Genomic DNA, 19,297 nt, shown 5'->3' with positions numbered 1-19,297 from the left:
CACTCGGCAACTACGAGCTGCGCATGGATCCTCAAGCTGGTTTCGACCGCGGCCGCAAGAGTTCTCGAAAGGCCCTGGGCCGAAAAAGATGTAGTCGCAGCATGCAGACTAAGTGGGTTGACCAGGACGATTCTTGCGCTGGTGCTCGCTTCTCGCTCGCTACAGGCAGCCTCTTCTGTAATCGGCGCGGCTGAAAGCTTGAGAGAGGTAAGGTACGCCAGTAGTGTCTGCACGGAGGCGCAGAATGTGACTTTGACGTGTCGTGCCGTGAACAGGTTGTGGAGCGTGGGGGTGGCCAGTTGTAGTAGCTTTTCCCGGGTTTGCTCGTGGCCTTCCTGTTGCTGGAGGGCGCTCACGAGAGTCTGTAGGAAGGCATCCTTGCTCGAGCAAATAATCAAGGTTGTAGACAGAGTGGCTGACTGCGTGGTGAGGATATACTGGAGAAGTTGGGGCAAGGTGAGTGGATAGATGACCGTAGGCGGCGCTCCCATGTCTCCTCGATCCGCTCGTTCCTCGTCATGCCTTGCTCTCTTCCCCCCACTTGTTTACTCAAAGTAGATTTCTGAGTAACAACGGACGCGTCTAGCACAGGGGGGGCTTGCAGTTCTCTCAGCATCGGAGGTCTGCCGAGCACTGGCGTTGGAATCGTTTGGTCGGGGCCGGCTGCGCGCTTCCCCGACCAAAGCTGGTGCTGCCCCACCATCGACGCAACACGGCGCACGTCCAGATGGCGTATGCAAGCTCACGCACACTCACCACCTCACCGCGCGCCCGCCCTGGCACGTATTCTGCATAAGTTTCCGGCGCCTTAGAGTGCCGGCATTGCAAACCTTATTCCCGTGCGCTTCGGCAGGTCCCGTGGAAGCCATGGAGTCCATCTCTCGCATCGGTGCGTCCGCCTACACTCATAGTCTGCTCGTGAGCGGGCTCTTCAGTTGCACTGAGGCAAGCTTCGCCAGCTATGCACCCGTCGAACTTTGCTCACTGGTCTCTCACTACAGCCCGAGACTTGACCCTCGAAGCCGCTCGCGATGCCGCCAATGTGCGCAATAAGACGTCCACGAAGATGCTGCCCTCGGGCCAGCTCAAGAAGCTTTTGGACAGCCGCTCGGAGCGAGATGTCCTGGAGGGACTGCGGCGAGTTGTCACGGTAGGCCTTCCCCTGTCTTGGGCACCTCCGAATGTCATGTCCTGCGAGAATGAGGACAGTAGGCTCGACATATAACAGTAGCTAATTTGAACTGTGAAGATGTCCTACAGACAGCCTCCCTCGCAGACCCTGCCCTTCTTTAGCCACGTAATCAAGAACATCGCCTCGCCGTCCCTCCAAGTCAAAAAGCTCGTATACATATATCTCCTCCAGCACGCCGAGCACGAACCGGACACCGCCCTGCTTTCCATAAACACCATCCAGAGATCCCTCACAGACCAGAACCCCCAATTACGCGCTCTCGCACTACGGGTCATGTCTGGGATACGCGTACCCGTGATAAGCCAGATAGTCAGTTTGGGGATAAAGCGTGGGGCAGGAGACATGTCGCCGTATGTGAGGAAAGCTGCTGCGCTCGCCATACCGAAATGTTACTCATTGGACCCGAACACTGAACCGCAATTGCTCGAATCCCTTTCGACGCTGTTGGGTGATAAACAATTCTTCGTAGCTGGCGCTGCTGTTGCTGCGTTTCTTGAGATGTGTCAGAACCGACTGGACTTGATCCATCCGCATTACCGCTCGCTGGTGCGCAAGTTGGCTGATATGGACGAATGGGGTCAGCTGGCTACGTTGCGACTGATGGTCACTTACGGACGGAAATGTTTCCCAAGGCGGACGAGAAAGATCAGAAAGCCGATGGACAAAGATACTAGCACGAAACAAAAGAGTACAAAGGGCTTCTACGACGAGGAAAGTGACTCGGAGGAGTCTGAAGAGCCAGAGTACGAGGAGATTGCGGTTTTGGACCCGGATCTTGAGCTGCTGCTAAATGCTTGTAAGCTGCTCCTTCAGTCCCGGAATTCAGCTGTGGTTATCGCGGTCGCAAGGACGTACCTCTACCTGGGAACACCGACGTACATGTCCCTCGCAATAGGGCCCCTTAACTCACTCTTGCGGACATCTGGGGACATACAGCACGTCGCGCTCTATAACATCGTGCAAGTATGCTTACTATATCCGCAATCCTTTGTAAACCACTACACGCATTTCCTCGTTCGCTCGACCGATCCTCCGCACATATGGCGCCTCAAACTAGAGCTTCTCACTTTGATATTTCCTCACGCGCCACCTCGGTTACAAAGTTTGGTATTAGCCGAGCTCAGTCACTTCTCGCATTCTGGCAGCCTGGATCCCGGGCTTGTCAAGGAGGCTGTCAGGGCGATTGGTCGTTGTTCGCAAACCACCGATCCTAAGACTTCGGCAAGATGTCTAAGACTTTTATTGACTCACATCGGATCTGCGGATGCGCACTTGGTAGCAGAGTCCCTCGAGGTGATACGGCATCTCATCCAGCGCGATCCCGACAATCATCGCACCACTGTAGTACGGTTAGCAAAGCACCTAGACGCAGCCACCAGTCCACAAGCACGCGCGAGCATCATCTGGCTCGTCGGCGAATTCGCAGGTCTCGATTCCGAGAACAACATCGCAGCGGACGTTTTACGCATCCTCGTCAAGGGCTTCGCAGACGAAGCCGAGCCCGCAAAATTGCAAATCGTGCTCCTCGCCGCAAAAGTATACGTCCACCACCTCAATGCAAACCCCCCACCAGAACCCGCAAAACCGGAAGAAGCACCGCAACCGAGCCCCTCACTTATGGATGACTTCCACGAGGAGGGCGGCTTTCGCGACGCCCCTGAACCCGCGCCGGCCCCGACGGCTCCGCAACCGAAAGAAAAACCCCACCCCATTGTAGCGTTGTGGGACTACATCATTCTGCTTAGCCGCTACGACACTTCGTACGACCTGCGTGACCGCGCGCGCGTCTACAAAGCTCTCCTCGCTACCCCAACATCGACTCAACTCGCGAACCTCCTTCTCCTCGCGCCGAAGCCGGTCCCGCAGACGCCGAGCCCGAGTGAGACGCGCAAGGGATATGCGCTCGGTAGCGCGAGTCTAGTCATCGGGGATGAGGGTGGTATCGGTGGTCTCCGGGGGTACGAAGATGTTCCGAAGTGGGTTAAGGAGGGGAGTGAACCCGATCCCGCGTTACGAGACGAAGCAGTGTCTACTAGTACTTCCGCTTACGATGCTGGAGGCCCGCGGGCGCTGAGTGCGGCGGAGAGGTTGGATGCTGCCACTGGCGCGGGGGCAAGGTCTGGGAGTGGGAGTCCGGTTACGAGTCTCCATGAGAATGGGGTTGGGGCGAGGGGTGGTGCGGTGGGTGGGCCGAGGAAGGAGGAGAAGACGTTGGATCAGTGGTTGGAGGAGGAGAGTGAGGAGGAGACGGAGAGTGAAGAGGAGGAAACGGAGGAGGAGGAGAGCGAGTATGAGACTGAGAGCGAGGAGGAGGGCGAGGGGGATAGGCTTGTTAAGTAGAGGAGGCCGCACGTATGAAGACGGGTGGGAATACATGATGTGCACTTCTTGAAAATATTATACTGTGTGTTTTTTCTACAGAAGTGTTGATTCATCCGGTGGGAGACGGGTAAAAGTATCGGAGAGGTACCATACTGAAGGATTGGCCTACGTGGAGCTTCTGTCTGCCTCATCAATCTCTTTTCCACCTTGGAACACGCACATGTACCTCGTAAATTCGTAGCGACCAGCATTCACAGGACGCCTATTTCAACACTACACAGTTCGACGTCCTGCAGTATGGATTCCGCATGACGCACCTGCCATGTCGCAGGATTTCTGAGAAATAAGGAGAGGAGGGCATTAGTGCGAGGTTAAATGCCGTATTATTCGTTTATAAGCTTGCATGGGTTTCACAAAGAGTTCCGTTTTTCTGGCATGGTTCAAGTGCATTTCGATTTTACTCGACGGTAAGTTTGTCGCGATTGGGTGGTAGTACTGGGGGTGGAGGCGGGCCTTATGAGGTCAACGAGGGTTGCGTCGTTGTATTGTAGGGACTTGAGGAAGGAAGAGGGTTTCGAACGTAGACTAATGAGTGGGAGAACTCTTTGTACAACGGTTAAGCCATATATGCAGGGCATATCCAATTAGCTAACTAAACCTCTTGATATCTACCCATTTGGTATATGACGAAAAAGATAGCGTCATGGGCGGGACAGTGAAAATGATTACTTGATATGTTAAGAAGCTTTGTGGGCTACTAGCTTATCAGGCCCTAACGTGTATATCGAATTCGACGAGTATAATAGCAGTCATTTTCGGATCCATTTATCTCTGATTCTGATCCGAGTGAAGCCGCCTCGAGAAGTCATGTCTCCGATGCTACAGGCCAAGGATTGCTCAATGCTTCGTTCAATGCATCCATGACGTGAATGTGGTCTTCCTCGGTATGCTCTTTTTCATGTCGCCTGGCAAGTGAAAATGCATCCTGGCCTGCCTTGTCAGTACAACATGGATCTGCTCCATGCTGCAGAAGCTGCTCGACAACCTCCCAGATACCTGCTTTGACGGCTTGGTGCAACGCAGTTTGTTGATCGACACCGGCCTTTTCATCCACTTTGATGCCGTTTGTGCTCAGTAGAAGATCGATAAGCGAGATGTGATCCGGGGCCAGCGGTCGTCGGAGTTGTTTGGTCGTCACGAGCAGTGGAGTAAGACCGGATGCGTTTTTGGCGTTCACGTCGGCCTTCCTGTGGAGGAGCAATCCCACGGCTAGTACATCTTTGCGACGTGCAGCGAGATGAAGTGGGGTGTTCAGTGTCCCAGGCTGCGCGATATCGACCAAGGTGGCTGGCTCCTCGCGACGCAGAAGAAGCGCAAGGGCGTCTCTGCGATGCGCTTCAAGTGGCCCGGTTTCATTTCCGTAGAAAATCTTCAGAAGTGGATAGTTTCCGGCCAGATCTGCTCGATTGGTTTCGGCGCCGGCTTCGATCAGCTCGCGAATCAGTTTTGCGTAGCCTTTGAAGTTTGGATTTTCAATGGCATAGTGGAGCGGCGTTTTTCCGTGGTAGGCAGCGGTAACATTCACATCAACACCCGACTCTATCAGCGCACGAACACATTTGTTGTGTTTCTCGCTAGCTCCCTTGGTTGCCGACATGATGGGCCCCTTTCGTGGTCGTCTTGGCCTTCCTGGGTTACAGCCTTGGGCGAGAAGTGCTCGAACTGCTTGAGACTTTCCTTGGGCGCAGAAGTGCTCCAAGAGTCTATGGTCTTTGTCGAACCACCTGTTGAGGCTGGCTTTACGAATCAGGCTTGTCGTTCTCTCCGTCATGACGGAAGTTGCGACACTGGATGCAGCTTCCCATGCATCGTCCATATACTGATTCACATTGATCTTAGGAATGGGTTCTCGTTTCTTCTGTTGAAGAGACCCAGGTGTGAGTTTCGGATCTTGCTTCAAAGCTTCAACATTTGTAGCAGTCAATTTAGTCTGTTGTTCCTTTGGGTCCTGTGGTGGTTTCAGACTTTCTTTCATGTTTGTTTTATTGTTCAGTGTATTTTCCCTGGCCGATAAATCAGCCAAGGCATCGGGTTGTTGCTCACGACTGCGGTCTGCTGTTTGTGTTTCATCGTTCAGGGTAACTTCGACGGTGTCATTCGCTGGCTGGTTTTCATCATGCAGGTCTAATCCGCCAGGTTTGTATGTTCCCGTCACTGGTTTCTCGTCGTGAGCGCTTCCTGCGAGCTCAGGTCTATCATCGTCCATGCCATCCTCTATATTCTCGCTTTCCTTCACACACTCTAGGGCTGTGACGTCCACTGCATGTTGTTCGTGTATCGCTCCCTGTGCCGAATTTTGCAATCCCATATCTGGAGATCCAGAATCTCTCTGTGCTGTAGCATTAGCTTCGGGCTTGAAGACATCTGCGGGCTCTTGTCCCTCTGCCAGGAATTTCATATCGCAATTTCCAGGGTCTATAGAAGCCGAGTTTCCTGCATAAATCGGAGGGGATTCCTTCAAGGCAGCCGTCCCGTGCCCTTCTGACTCACTGACAAAAGTTTTAGCAGTCGTCTTGCCTGAAACTATGATGGCAGGTCGTTCTTCCTCATTCAATTCGTCTCTTCCGACGTCCTGATCAACATCTTCCCGGCCGTCATAAAGGCTTGGACCGATGCCAGAATTTACACTTCCGTCCGGCTCATAAGGCTCTTGGCGCTCGATGTAGCGATGTTCTGCTGGGACATGGCTATCATATCTTGGCCCTTCAGCGATATGGTACGTAGCACCATCAACGGCTGTATATTCTGCCAGAGCAGAACGCTTTTCTGATCCGGCATTAGACGGCCTCTGTTGTTTCGAAGCTGCGAATTGCTCTGCCAATGATAGTGCCAGTTTCTTTGCTTCACCTAGTCCCAGAAATGGACCTTTCATCTCAGCGGTCTTAACTTCTTCTTCGTCTTGATCCTCGGGAAGCTCATTCAGAGCATCGAGGAATTCCCCACTCGTAGATGATGACGTTATTGAAGCGGACCTCACGTGTCTAGCCCTGTCTGGAAGAACAGTCTCTTGAGAGTATCCAGAGCTAGACTCGGAACCCGAACTGTCTTCGATTTCATTGAAGAGGCTCATATTGTTTCCCTCACCTGACAAAGGCTCTTCGTCTGATGAGCTATCATACTCGAGAAATCCTAGCCCCGTGTCCCTAACATGTTTGTGCTGCGTTTCCACTGCCACAGGAGTGATTGGCTCGGGGAAGCGGCTCCTCGGGGAAGGCACCTGGAAGACTCCACGATTTGACATCTAACACTGTGTGAGACGCTTCCGATTCCGAGTGAGGCGCTTCAGCAATTGGGTCCAATGTCTGAAGAGGTTGAAATAACGGTCGAACATAAGGAGATGAGCTAGTGGTCGGACTCCTGTTCTTGCTAACCGATTGGTAGCTGTATATATAGTTCAACGGCTCTGTTCTCTCTTGTCTATGAGGACCTCGAAGGAAAGATCTCCCTGGATCAGCAATGTGATCGTCTGTGTCGATGTTGGTTCCGGACAGCCACTGATTGATCGAAGAACTTTTCTCGTCAGAAAGCGGGAGATTCTGTGATCGGTCGTCTCCTAGCAACTCCGCGACATGCTGCTTCACTGCATCAGAATCTCTGAATGGTGTTTGCGGTTCTGCAAAATTAGGAACGTTTTCGAGTCCGTAGTCCCTATAGTCTGACTGACACTTGAAACAGCAGAATATAGTAGATGAGGCCGACTCAAGAACATCTTTCAAAAGACTTTGTGATTTAGGCCGGTTTTCTGGGCGTTCATCCAGGAGGTAAGTGACCCACTCTAGCGGCTCATTGTCGTGTGAACTACCGTTTTCGTTCGATTTTAACAGCTTAGTGGCCCAGGTGTTCACGAACTGTGGATTTGCCCAAATAAACGGCTCGAATCCGCGTGCTTCGGCCTTTTGCTTAAGTAGGTCTTGCATTTCCCGCAAGGTTCGTCCGAGGAGCAGGGTCGTCATCTCCAGGAAGACTACGCCGAGCGACCACATGTCGCTCGACGAACTCCTTGGTTGCTTTCTGGCTACTTCTGGTGCCATGTATTCGTCGCTATAAGGCACGTTGTTGTGGTGTGTTACGCTTCCATGAGCTCCTGACCAATTGTATGCTGCCCCTAGATCACTTATATATACGCGTCCTTCTGCGATGAGCACGTTGCGCGAACTCAAGTCGCGATGCCGTATATTCTGTCGGTGGAGATAGTGCACAGCGCTTGCCAGGCAACCGTAAAACGTGCGAACGTCATGTCGATCGCCCTCGGTGAGTGGTCCAGGCTTTTTCAAGAACTCTTCGAGATTCCTTTCTGCAATTGGCTTCATCAAGAATGCTATGCAATGTCTGTCCGTGTAGGAACCATAGATTCTGACAAGATGACGATGTCTCAGAGATTTCAACTCCTTCAACTCCTTCACGATGGCTTCTTCTCCTCTTCGGTTCGATTTTGAATCGGCTGTCCAACGAGAACGATGGACCTGCTTACGCGCAAAACGATCGTGGCTCAGATTACTGAGGACTTCATCTACCTCACTTAGAGGAGGTTGTAAGCGAATCCGGACATTTCAAGATCATCATGACCTTACCCGAAGCCGCCCCTTCCTAATGGTCTAATTCTTCTGAAGTAAATATCTCCGCTGCCTTCGAGATGAAGGTGAGGAAATCCTTCTGACGTTGAGTTTTCCAAATCTTTCGCCTCTGTCAATAGATAAGTCTGAAATTCCAAGAAGCGCTGCCGCATGCTTTCATCTCCAACAAAACGTGGTAAGGTGCGATTGTCATAGGGCAGGTGGATGTCGCTGTACCGCTGCTGAAGGAACTTGTCCATGCATCCAAGGCCCCCCACGTTCCTCAAGATGATGTAGGTTCGGGGAAGGTCCGCCCACGACTTCGGGGCATAACGATCATGTCTCTTGTCGAGTAGCTGAAGGAGATCAGCAACTCGTACCACGCTTAGGTCCGAGAGTCGCTGGCCTGTCCTTCCCGCTTGGGGTGGTCCAAGGCTGCAAAGCTTTGTTAAGGATGTGTCAATCTGCGCTTCCGATATGGCCCCATCGAATGACTCAATCGGAATGCTGGGTTTACGTGTTTGTTGGAACCTGAAGAAGACCGCAAGTTGCGACAACATTTTGCATGAAGAAGAATTGACAAAGCGCTCAGATCGAGGTGACTAGGGAGGTGCAAGCGAATTGGCTGCAAGCAAGGCAGGGTGTTCAGTTGCGCGAGCGCTTGATTACCCATCCAGCCTTGCATCAATATGGCAGCTCAGCAGAAAGGCGAACGTGAGCACAGCCTCGACAAATAAAGAGCCAGTCTGTCCCAAGTTGGAATAAGTCCTGTGTTCTGAAGATCTTGACCGGTTCTTTAAACGATCACTGCCAATAGGTGTACTGCTCCCTTCGCGTAGCTGCCTTGTACCATTGTATCGGCCCGTTCCAAATTACGCCTGCGCTGAAAACTTGGCGATGCGACCCCACCTTCAACCTTGTGCCCCTCCACATACTTAGGGTAGAACAGGGGAATCATTGTGTCTTTCTCGAAGAGCCAATTCTCTTAAACCTGTTTGCGCTAATGGAAGTCGGCGCCGGAGTTGCTGGGCTAATCTCGCTTTCGTTCACTGCTTTTCGTGGCTGTATTCAAGCCTTTGAATTCTTCAACACAGCTCAACATATTGGCGCGACTGGCGATTTGTTCTCCTCGAAGCTGTTCTTCCAGCAGTATCGATTACTGCAATGGGGGCTACGAGCAGGCTTAGACGAGGATTCTAAACCAGACGAACGCTTGAACTGGACATTGGCTCTTAGACTCTTAGGGCAGCTTGAGTCTTTCATGACATCGGCAGAGAAACTGAAGGCTAAATACGGTTTCAACATTGTGGATGAGGGACTGCCAGAATCGAAGAGGTTCGATGCTTCAAACAGACGACGAACCGGAATTGAAAAGATCATAGCTCGACTCAAACCAGATATCTATACTGCCAAAGGGAAGATTATCCAGGGGAACAGTGGTACTTTTAAAAGACTGCAATGGGCTGCTGGTGGCAGAGATCAGGCCAATCAAATCATTTCCGAGATCGGAAATCTTATTGATAGCCTTGAAAGTCTCCTCGACATGCAAAATCAGCAGCTCCGACGTAAAACCGATGCCATCCTACTACGCGACGTTATCTCTCGAGCAACTACCATGGAAGAGGTCGATGAGATTAAAGGAATTCTTGAGCAAACCACGAGTGCAGATGACCAAGCAATACTGGCAGCAGCGAGCTTGAAGCACATTCGGTTGGTCATCGGTGCAGATAGACGCAACGATGAGGTACAAACTGCCCACTCTAAAAAGGTTACGGAGAGCTTGCCGATCATAACCAAACTAAAGCCAAGAAAGCTTGAGCCCTACACTCATGGGACAACTTTGAGTTTTCATGGCCTAGAATTTGCGTTGTACGACGGTGGAGCAGTGCTAGTCGAATGGAAGATTGCCGACAGGGCGATATGGAGCGAATTATTGGACCAGGTCAGGTGTCTTGCAGTATTACTCGCAAGTCCCGACGGCAGTAGGTCCCAATCTCTTCACTGCAAAGGATATCTACCATGGCAGGAACAAGACCGTTACGGGCTAGTGTATGACATCCCAAATGCCTCACCCAAAGATCTCCCGGGATACTGGGGAATCAAGTCGCTTTACGAGCTGATATTGGAAGAGGCTCATGTGTCGCTCACCCGTCGCTTCGAGATTGCCACAACGTTAGCAGAGACCATACTACAATTGCACACTGCCGGTTGGTTGCATAAGAGCCTCCGGTCGCAGAACATCATTTTCATCGCACCAAAGGGCTCTACTATGGAAGAATACCTACTGAGCCAACCACATCTCGTTGGGTACGAGTATGCTCGACCAGACACACCCAATGCCGCCAAGTTCTCGCAATTACCTGACACTGAGTTAATTATGGACCTTTACCGGCATCCACAGGCTCGCGGGATCTCTCGAGAAAGATTCCAGAAGCGTTTCGATATATATGCTTTCGGTTGTGTGTTGATAGAGCTCGCTCTTTGGACTCATGTACTGGATGTACACACCAAGTACCGCGGGTCTGATCTGCGAATGCTGATTGCAGAGGCTATGGAAGCCAATCAAGCTATGGAGCTACCCCATTTCGAATCATCTGCCGCTCTTGACAAGGTTGTTAAGGCTGTTGCACACCATGCCGGAACGATCATGGCTGAAACTGTACAGCTCAGCCTTCTCCTGCAAAAGAGCCCCGATGATCAGTTCGACGTTTCGCTGAACACTCAGCAAACGATCGTAGATAATTTGCAACAGCGTAGGTATTGAAAGCATGCATATGTGCCCATAAGGTCCTAAATTAGGTATTGCATGCGATCATCAACGTGGTCATTATATGTATTATTGGTATCAATGAAACATATGATTGCGCATTTTTCTTGCGCATTTATGTTCATCAATATCAGTTCTTCGCCCTCCCAAAATCCACCGTCAGCCTCCTCCGCAAATGCACCGTAGAATTCCTCCTGATGTTACCCCAAGCCTGACCAATCCCACTCGTCCTCTTTCTCAGACGCCCTTCCGAGCTCCCTCCCGCTTCCATAGGCGTCAATATGCGACTCGGCACATACTCCTTGCTCACTTGATAGACAACCTTCTTCGATACCCAAATAGTTTCAGATGCATAGGTTCGGAAATTCGGATTCCGCTCTTCGCTCGTCGTCACGCCTCGGAACGCCACGCGATGGAAACCATTGAAGCTAGGCTCTTCCGTTCTTTCGAGATAGATGACGGCGAAATAGCGGTTGACGGGGTCAACGCGCGTGCATGCCAAGAACGCAATGTAACCGCCGGTGGTACTTCTCGGATTTGGTATCATGGGGAGCTGAATGTGTAGGCCTGCATTAGTAAGACCATAGTCGGGTTTGGGAGAGGCGATGGAGAAGCGCGCGATGTATTCGGAATAAGGTATAGGTTGGAGATTGTTTTTCCCGGAGAACTGTTTCGGTGATGAAGCGAGCATGTCCCCTGAGCAGGTCGAATCGTCCCATGCGAAGAGTGTGTGGTCGTTCGAATTTTGCATGATTTCGAGTTGGAGGCGACGGAAGGCTCGAAGTCCTTCGCCGTAGAGTGTTGGCATGTTCACGCTAAACCTGAGGGAGGTAGGTGTTAACGAAAGCTCGAAAGAGCTATGAAGATGACTTACAAGCCAAGAAGTGAGTATGCGACATCTTCCACCCTGGTGGTCTCTCTGCTAGCAGCCCAGCTCATCTTCTCAGCGACGCTGGCGGAATCTAATGACCGCGTGTTTTGCAAGATCCTGATATCAACGCTAGATGCAGCGGAGATTGTATTAGCCAGATCCATTCTACTCCCAAGTTTTACCCAATCCTTCGAGTAGAACATCATCGTTTTCGGAGCGATTAATTCTTGCAGCGTCCAACCCCTAACGTCGACTTCAGCACATCACGCGGTCGGAATTAGAAGGTAACCGACCTCGTGAACCATGTGCTGTCTCTGATTTCATTCCTTTGCACGACACCGCCTTCGCATGTAACGTCGTCCAGGTATGCAAAACACATTAGGCTGTCGTTGTACCAAAGATACATGCTGTTTATTGCCTCAGAAAGTTCAGCGCTACTGCTCTTGTTGATGCAGCACCTAAGTTATCAGAAACGAGGTCAGCGAAATGCAGCAATCGGCGATGTATTCACACAGACGTACGTATCAATCCAAATGTATTTCATCCCATATCGCAGCGCGGCGCGAGCACAACCTTCGATCTTCTTGTATCCCCGCTTCAAAGTATAGTCTGAACCAGAGACCATATGCTGATACTCGACCTCTTCTTCCCTCCAGCGGTGTGATAGAATTGCATATTCTGGCGTTTCCAAGTCACCATACTCGGTCGGTTTGACGGTGATCTCATCATTGTCAGGATTGAGTGTACACTCCAACAGTCGCATCGTCTCGTTGTTTGCCGCTGTGCATTTGCCCGTGCGAAACTCTTACGGTCGCCTTAAGATGTCATTGATCCCTAGTGGTCCACGTGCCTTGTGAGGCTGGAATCTCCGCTTGCGCGTCCTTCTGCACGGCGTTCCGTGACGGATGCGCCTTGAATAAAGATACCCGACCCGCGTTTGTGATACTTCAGGAGAACCCCAGACAATAGTAGGACGAAGAGGACGTTCAAAGGCGAGGTCGGGTGGCCTCGGCATCTGGTCGCGAACAAGGCTCAGATCGGCACATAGCTCGCAGGTGGCCCCCACGCCCCCGCCTACTCAGCCGTACCGTAGCGTACTTCGGCTAGAGCACTGCTTGCTCGACTCCTACCTCTTCTTTCACCGATAGAACGGGACTTCTATGTGCCCTCGGAACATTGGCATGAGGTAGATATTGGCAGCTCGCCGTCAAGTCTATACTTCTGACGTGAAGTGACGGTGTGAACGGTCGATTCGATTGTCGAACTAGGCAAAACATAATAGTCGATACATTTTTTGACTACCCTCCCCATGGCTCTGGGTACCCTGTTCAGCCCATCTCTACGCTGCAGATGGCCGCAATAGTCCTGTCCCACCTTTTATGGCTCTGGTGTCAATTTCCTTGAAGATTTACAGCATATTCCCTCTACTATTGGTCGACTCGTGTAACAATAGAGCAATAAGGTATCAAAATAAGCGTACCAATAATTTTTCTAATGATAGATTTAGTATTTTCTATAGTTCCGGTAAAGAATAGTCCCAGAGCCCTGAAAAGGTGGAGGAAGAACTCCTGCAAAGCACCGGTATAGGAGGTTGATGATCAGCCTGCTTAAATTTTTTGACAGTGCCAATAATCAACCTTCTATGATACACAGACTAGCTGGAGTTCTGTGAAGAAGGTACCCATAGTCATGAAAGGGTGGGGAAGAAATATTGTAAAGCACCAGCAGTGAGATCATCCCAAGCAGACCACTTCCCCAGCATATCGCTATTCTCACTCCGCTACACTTTACTATTGATCGCAACAAAGCATACTGACTACACGCTATACTTACAAAAATCCTCATTCAATATTCATTATCCCATGTCCAATATCAATTTTTTTTCTACGTCCACTATCCTCCCGTACAACAATTTCAACCATCTCTTCGACTCCCATCCAAAACCACGCAATAGGCTAATCTTACGACACCAATCCTCCCAAAAACCTCAGCCCCCTACAAACAAACGTCCAAAAGCCCAGCCCGAATCACGAAGTCCATAAAAAGTATACCTATTCTACCTTCCTCGACTACCCTTCCTACCTCGAATGCGAGCCAGAGCACACAAACCATGAGTTAGACATCGAAGACCTCGCAGAATCTAAGCATCTCCAGGGCTTAATCTTGATGCAGTGCGAGCGAATCCCCATTTCGCAACATGTGTCCGACACACTACACGTCGCATACCTCCCGCCCACGTCGCATACCTCCCACCCACGTCGAATACCTCACACCCTGTCGACACCTCACCAACCCACATCATTGGATCTCCTACGCGGACCTCTCTCCTATCTATGCACCACGCCCAACAAGCTTCACGTCCAAGTCCTTGCGCTAAACACATCAACAAACCTCATCTACCACCAAAAGCAAACATCCCCTTTCTCACCCACCACCCGCCGTTCATCTCACATCTCACATCCCACATCTCACAAATCTCACACACAAAAACCACAAATGAACTTCAACAAATCTATTCCGCTCATACTGTCTCCATATCTAGGCCCACAGCGCAGCCTCTCTTTTAAAAAGGGTATATCAATCAAACAAACAATCAAACAAACAAAGAATCAATCATAAAACTCAACTCAAACCCCCATAATGCCTCAAAATCACCTTCCCCTTCGCATTACGTCCTCTCCCCTCCCTCCACTCAAATATGCACGTCGAAAATACACTTCGAAAATACCCGCTAAATCTCGGTACGTTCCTAGAGCAAGAGAAAACCCGCAACCCAAACGACCCAAGCACCCAGACCCTTCCCCCGATGCCTACACGCACCGCCCTTCTTCGGCTTCGGAGGGCTAGGTCCAGGTCCAGGCTCATCTGCAAGTTCACAACAACGTCAGCGCAGCCACGAGCGAAGCACCGAGCAGAGTCCAGCCGCCAGCAAGCTTACTAGCCGCACCCGTAGGCTTAGAAGACCCCGAGGCGCCATCTGCCGAAGTAGATGTGCTAGATTCCGATGCCGCGCCCTTGGGGCTCGATGTCTCGCCGCTAGGCGCATTGACACCGTCGTTGCTGAGTAGCTTGAGGCTAAGGCCAGTGACCTCGCCGCCAGCAGACCCGTAGATCTTGTTCGGCGACGCGATCTGAGTGACCTTGACGAGCTTGCCGTTTGTCGGCTTGTCGATTCCGTTCTTGATCAGAGTCTGGCAGCCAGGGCAGACAGCAGGGATGGTGAAGTTGGTGTCAAAAGCGTCATTCGTAATGAGCTTCTTGTCGCACTTCGGGGCCTTGATCTTGGTGCCGGTCGCCGCGATCTTGGAGGTATCGAGTTTGTTAAACTGCTTCTGGAGGGCGTCGTAGTCGCTGCGGAGGGTGACGGTGCCGTTGTCGTTGATGACTGCAATGCCGTAGTTGGAGTCCTCTTGGCTGTACTCGTAGACGAGGCCGCCGCTCAGGGAAGCCATCTTGTCGCTGTAAAGGGCCGCCACCTCGTCGAACACACGCGGCATGACCTCATTGCAACCGTACTCGGAGAAGAAGACGGGGACGGAACTGTTCTCGAACATATCGACAAGAGTGTCGTACCCCGCGCTCTGGAAGGTGGCCTTGCCACCGCACCAGGAGTACGAGTTGAGACCGAAGATATCGGACTCAGAGCCATCGCCGTCGTTGTCGCACTGCATGTACGCCCAGGTGTCTTGCAGAATCTCGCGAACATCAGCGGCAGAGTATCCAACAGGGATCGTGCGGTTAGCATGCTCCTTGATGTATGACTTCAGGTCACGCTGGACGGCCTGTCAAACGTTAGCGGCGTGTCACCTGTCATCGTCAAGCCATGAACCTACGCGAATGTACTGCGGGTTAACCTTGCCCGTATCCAGGTCATTCATAACCTCGTTCGCCGAGAAGAAAGCGAGCGTGTTAGGGTAGGCCATGAAGTTCTCCACCACGCCAAAGATCCTCTTCAGGTAGTCCTTGTGGTAGCTGGTCCACGGCTCTGCCCTGTTAATACTCTCACCCGACTGCGGTCCGTTGACATCAATGATCATGTAGATGCCGGCCGAGTTGAAGATGGAGGCACAGTCGTCGTGGTTGAGGGTGGGGTCCACGTTGTACACACGGATCGTGTTAGCGCCCAGCTTCTGGAGCATGATGGCATCGCGCAAGCAGACAGACTTGTTCGTCAAGGGGTCACTACCCTCTTGAGGCTTGTAGCCTGCCTGGCCTCCGGGCTGGTAGTCGACGCCGACGATCATGAAGCGCTTGTTTGTCACGGTGTCGATAAGATCCTGGCCTTGGACCTCCACAGGGTGGACGGCGACAGCGACGCTCGTCAAGAGCCCGGTGAGCACCGCGAGGGAGTTAAAAAGCTGGTAGGCTGTTAGCTGCGGTCCGCATATTTGCTGCATCCCTAGCAAAAGGGAGTTCAATTGTCACACTTACCGAGCGCATTTTGAACGTGTATGTGAAATAAATAACCAAAAAGTGAGTGTCAAGCGTTCAGTCGAGTACCGCAAAGAGTCCAAAAAGATGGGTTGTCGAAGTGAAGAGAGGTGTCAGGCGAAAGTTCAAGGCACAACACAACAGCAAGCGACCGGCTCTTTCCAAATTTCAACTGCACAGAAAGAACGATGTAGCGTCAACGCAAACAGCGACCGATCAAGGAATGGCGTCCGGGGTACCGCGGAATATGTATGTATGAGTAAAGAGCGTACGTGCGTCGAGCACAGCAAATGCGCAGCAGCAGCAACTAAGGAACGAAAACCGAACTGTCGTGAGTGAGAAAAGGAAGACAGCGCCCGCCCGCGCGACGGCCCTGATAAGGCAAATGACCCATTTCGCGCGGGTTTGAACTACGCCCGAAGTATCGTGAGTTGCAGTCCCATCTCCGAAACATTGGCAGTGGCTCGTGCGGATGCAAGACATGAGACGGCTGCCGGCTTCCGCCAATCAGAGCGCGGTTCCTGCGTAGCGGCCTTCGGGCCATGTTTCACGTAGCGTGACGGAGCTCCGACGGGCGTGGCGGCGCGTTGCACAATTAGGTTGTTTCTATTAGGGGATCTTGGTGTAAGCGCTTTAAGAGTAGCGACATGTTGTCGCGCCGTCTGTGAGGTTGTGTACAAGTAGTGGGGTGTCTGGTACGTAGATACGCACTGTTTACCTATACTATGCATCCTCTATGCCGCGACGATGATGCCGCAATACCCCTTCACAAGTCCATGCTCAATGCAAGAGGTAATGAGGATAGCAAACATGTTTCTAAATCGACGTGCGGTACCCAAGAATCGCATTCAGTAACGACGGTGTAACTCCAACGCTAGAAACAAGAATACCATGATGTATATGATGAACCCTGCACACTCAATCCCAAAACTCGTCCACTTCAGCATCAGCAGAAACGCAACAGATCCCACAGAATTCCGAACCTTCTCCTTCCTCGCCAGGTGACGTGATGGATGTGACCAGCTCGGATGCCGTGGGCCGCTTTTGTTGCTCCACCACAAGCATCTGTGCAGCCCAGTCTAAAGCCCTGTTATCAGTCGACTCTCCAATCCCTTCAAGTTCCGTGGTAAACTCCTTGAAAGCTGCGGGGTTAGTGCGAATGTACTTCCGCCCGGACCCATGCCCTTCGAAAAACTCGTCCATATCCTGGATCGTCCTACCCTTGAGCACAACAGTCATCTCCACGAAGACAACCCCAAGGCTCCAGACATCAGATTTTGTGTTACGGGATTCAAGCTCAGCGACCTCAGGCGCGCAATATCTGGGAGTCCTTCCGTTGTCTATACCCGTAGTAGTACTACCGTCTGCATCCTCAAAGTCGAGAGATAAGCCAAAATCTGTGAATAGGACATTGCCATGGTTTACAAGGATATTGCTCGGCTTGATATCCTTGTGTCGGATCTTCCTCGCATGTAGGAATTCCAGTGCTGTAGCTAGGCAGCCACAGAAGGTTCGCAACTCCGGGTATTTCGATGGAGCGACGCGCCCTAGATAGTCCTTTAGATTCATATCAGCGACCGGACTCATTAGAAGGCCGACGTAATCCAGATCCGTATAGCTCCCAACGAATTTTACGATGTGGCGGTGTCTCAGGCGCTTCAGAATTTCAATTTCGCTGATAAATTGCGTGATCGCACTCTCCTGCCAGCCCGTGGAGGCAGTATTCCGATGCACTCTCTTCAAAGCGTATTCCTTCGAGGTGGTATGGCTGACGACTTTGTGCACCCGACCATACCCGCCGGTGCCCAAGATGGCTTTGTAGTCAAACGGGAGTGGCTCTCCTTGCTTGAAGTAACAATGCTGTCCACCCTGACCGAGTTCGAGGTCCAACAAATTCGTACATACGAGACCCTGAGTGTTGACGAACGCTGCTCGGATGGGTGGCTCTAGACAATCCTGCAGGTCTTGCTCGCCGATAGGAAACCAATAGTCTGAAAATCCGAAATCTATGAGACGGTCGAGGAGATCTGGATAGCCGATGATCCGAAGGATGATATATGTCCGTGGAAGTTTGCTCCATCTGATATTAAACATCTCTAAAAGCATCGAAATCTTGCGGATCGTCAAATCGGTGTATGGTTCCGGGTCTTGATGTTCATTTGGGAAGTAACTGTCCAGTAGGCCTGTTAGCCCCTGATGGGCGGTTGCCTCCGTCGACGAGAGCAAGGGGCCATCCGTGTCCAGAGCTTGTGGCAGATCTAAGGGTTTTGATGTGTCTTCGTGGTCTTCGTCGACGATGACCTTCATACTCTCCATCCGCGGCACTACATCTGAAAGCATTTTCTCGGCTTCACTGTCCTCTCCAAGCTTTCTGAGTGTTGCCAATAGCAAGTCCTTAGCCCCAAGCGTTTCGCTATTGTCCCGTCCGTTCGATTTCTCCAACTCTCGTGCAGCTTGTCGTAGCATATCCTCACCCTCGATGTACTTCTCTTGCTCATAGTATATGCGCCCCAGCTTGTACTTGGCTTCACCCATGCCATTGTAGTTTTGATCCACTGTTCCTTCTCGCTGCACTATTTGTTGCACTATTTGCTCAGCTTTGTTGTACTTTCCCTGGTCTAGAAGCGTACGCCCCAAATAGTACTTGCTCCACAGAGTGTCTTTGTGATCTGGTCCAGGGGATTTATCCCTTCCCTGTACGACTTGTTGAAGCAGCTTCTCAGCTTCATCATACTTTTCCTGTTCAGAAAGCGTGACTCCAAACCAGAACTTGCTCTCCAGAGTAGCTTTGCGATCTCTTCTACGATCTCTTTTATTATCTGCTCTACGATTCCTTTTAAAATCCTCTACGACATGCCGAAAAATCTCCTCAGCTTCATCGTATTTCTCCTGCAAGAATAACTCGCGTCCTGCATTAAACTCTTGGCGCAGGATATCGTCCATAGTCTTGTCTTATTATTGCCGCCTTCGCGTTCCACTTCGCCGTCTCTCTTGCTGCTGTGCCGCGGTCGCTGCAGCCCGGCTCACATGCGGAAGCTTATGCCAAGGTGAACGGCCAGATACAAGTGCGTGACTGGAGTCTATCAGCCCCAATGCTGTTG

At 51.4% G+C, this 19,297-nt stretch overlaps 6 protein-coding genes across 6 annotated transcripts; 2 read left to right on the top strand and 4 right to left on the bottom strand.

Moving 5' to 3' along the window:
• Positions 1 to 961: 961 nt before the first annotated feature.
• On the top strand, positions 962 to 3,532 carry APL6 (AP-3 complex subunit beta; the record flags this gene model as incomplete). Its single annotated transcript, XM_056216586.1, has 2 exons — positions 962 to 1,150; positions 1,250 to 3,532. The coding sequence occupies 2 exons, from the start codon at positions 962 to 964 to the stop codon at positions 3,530 to 3,532; spliced, it is 2,472 nt and encodes an 823-aa protein (XP_056070833.1).
• An 847-nt stretch (positions 3,533 to 4,379) lies between these two features.
• N0V89_007824 (uncharacterized protein) lies at positions 4,380 to 6,815 on the bottom strand (the record flags this gene model as incomplete). Its single annotated transcript, XM_056216585.1, has 1 exon — positions 4,380 to 6,815. One exon carries the CDS (start codon positions 6,813 to 6,815, stop codon positions 4,380 to 4,382), a length of 2,436 nt encoding a protein of 811 aa, XP_056070832.1.
• A 2,315-nt stretch (positions 6,816 to 9,130) lies between these two features.
• N0V89_007823 (uncharacterized protein) lies at positions 9,131 to 10,891 on the top strand (the record flags this gene model as incomplete). The annotated part of the gene is made up of 1 exon (XM_056216584.1): positions 9,131 to 10,891. The coding sequence occupies one exon, from the start codon at positions 9,131 to 9,133 to the stop codon at positions 10,889 to 10,891; it is 1,761 nt and encodes a 586-aa protein (XP_056070831.1).
• Positions 10,892 to 11,024: 133 nt separating this feature from the next.
• Positions 11,025 to 12,528, bottom strand: N0V89_007822 (uncharacterized protein; the record flags this gene model as incomplete). The annotated part of the gene is made up of 3 exons (XM_056216583.1): positions 11,025 to 11,715; positions 11,769 to 11,856; positions 12,339 to 12,528. 3 exons carry the CDS (start codon positions 12,526 to 12,528, stop codon positions 11,025 to 11,027), a joined length of 969 nt encoding a protein of 322 aa, XP_056070830.1.
• A 2,110-nt stretch (positions 12,529 to 14,638) lies between these two features.
• Positions 14,639 to 16,205, bottom strand: GAS4 (Glycolipid anchored surface protein 4 precursor; the record flags this gene model as incomplete). Its single annotated transcript, XM_056216582.1, has 3 exons — positions 14,639 to 15,547; positions 15,599 to 16,123; positions 16,197 to 16,205. 3 exons carry the CDS (start codon positions 16,203 to 16,205, stop codon positions 14,639 to 14,641), a joined length of 1,443 nt encoding a protein of 480 aa, XP_056070829.1.
• Positions 16,206 to 17,114: 909 nt separating this feature from the next.
• Positions 17,115 to 19,139, bottom strand: N0V89_007820 (uncharacterized protein; the record flags this gene model as incomplete). Its single annotated transcript, XM_056216581.1, has 1 exon — positions 17,115 to 19,139. The coding sequence occupies one exon, from the start codon at positions 19,137 to 19,139 to the stop codon at positions 17,115 to 17,117; it is 2,025 nt and encodes a 674-aa protein (XP_056070828.1).
• Between the last annotated feature and the right edge of the window lie 158 nt (positions 19,140 to 19,297).

This window comes from Didymosphaeria variabile (assembly GCF_027946475.1).
Source record: "Didymosphaeria variabile strain IMI 356815 chromosome Unknown scaffold_5, whole genome shotgun sequence".
In the NCBI taxonomy this organism is placed as follows: domain Eukaryota; kingdom Fungi; phylum Ascomycota; class Dothideomycetes; order Pleosporales; family Didymosphaeriaceae; genus Didymosphaeria; species Didymosphaeria variabile.
This window is presented reverse-complemented; position numbering and strand designations above follow the sequence as displayed.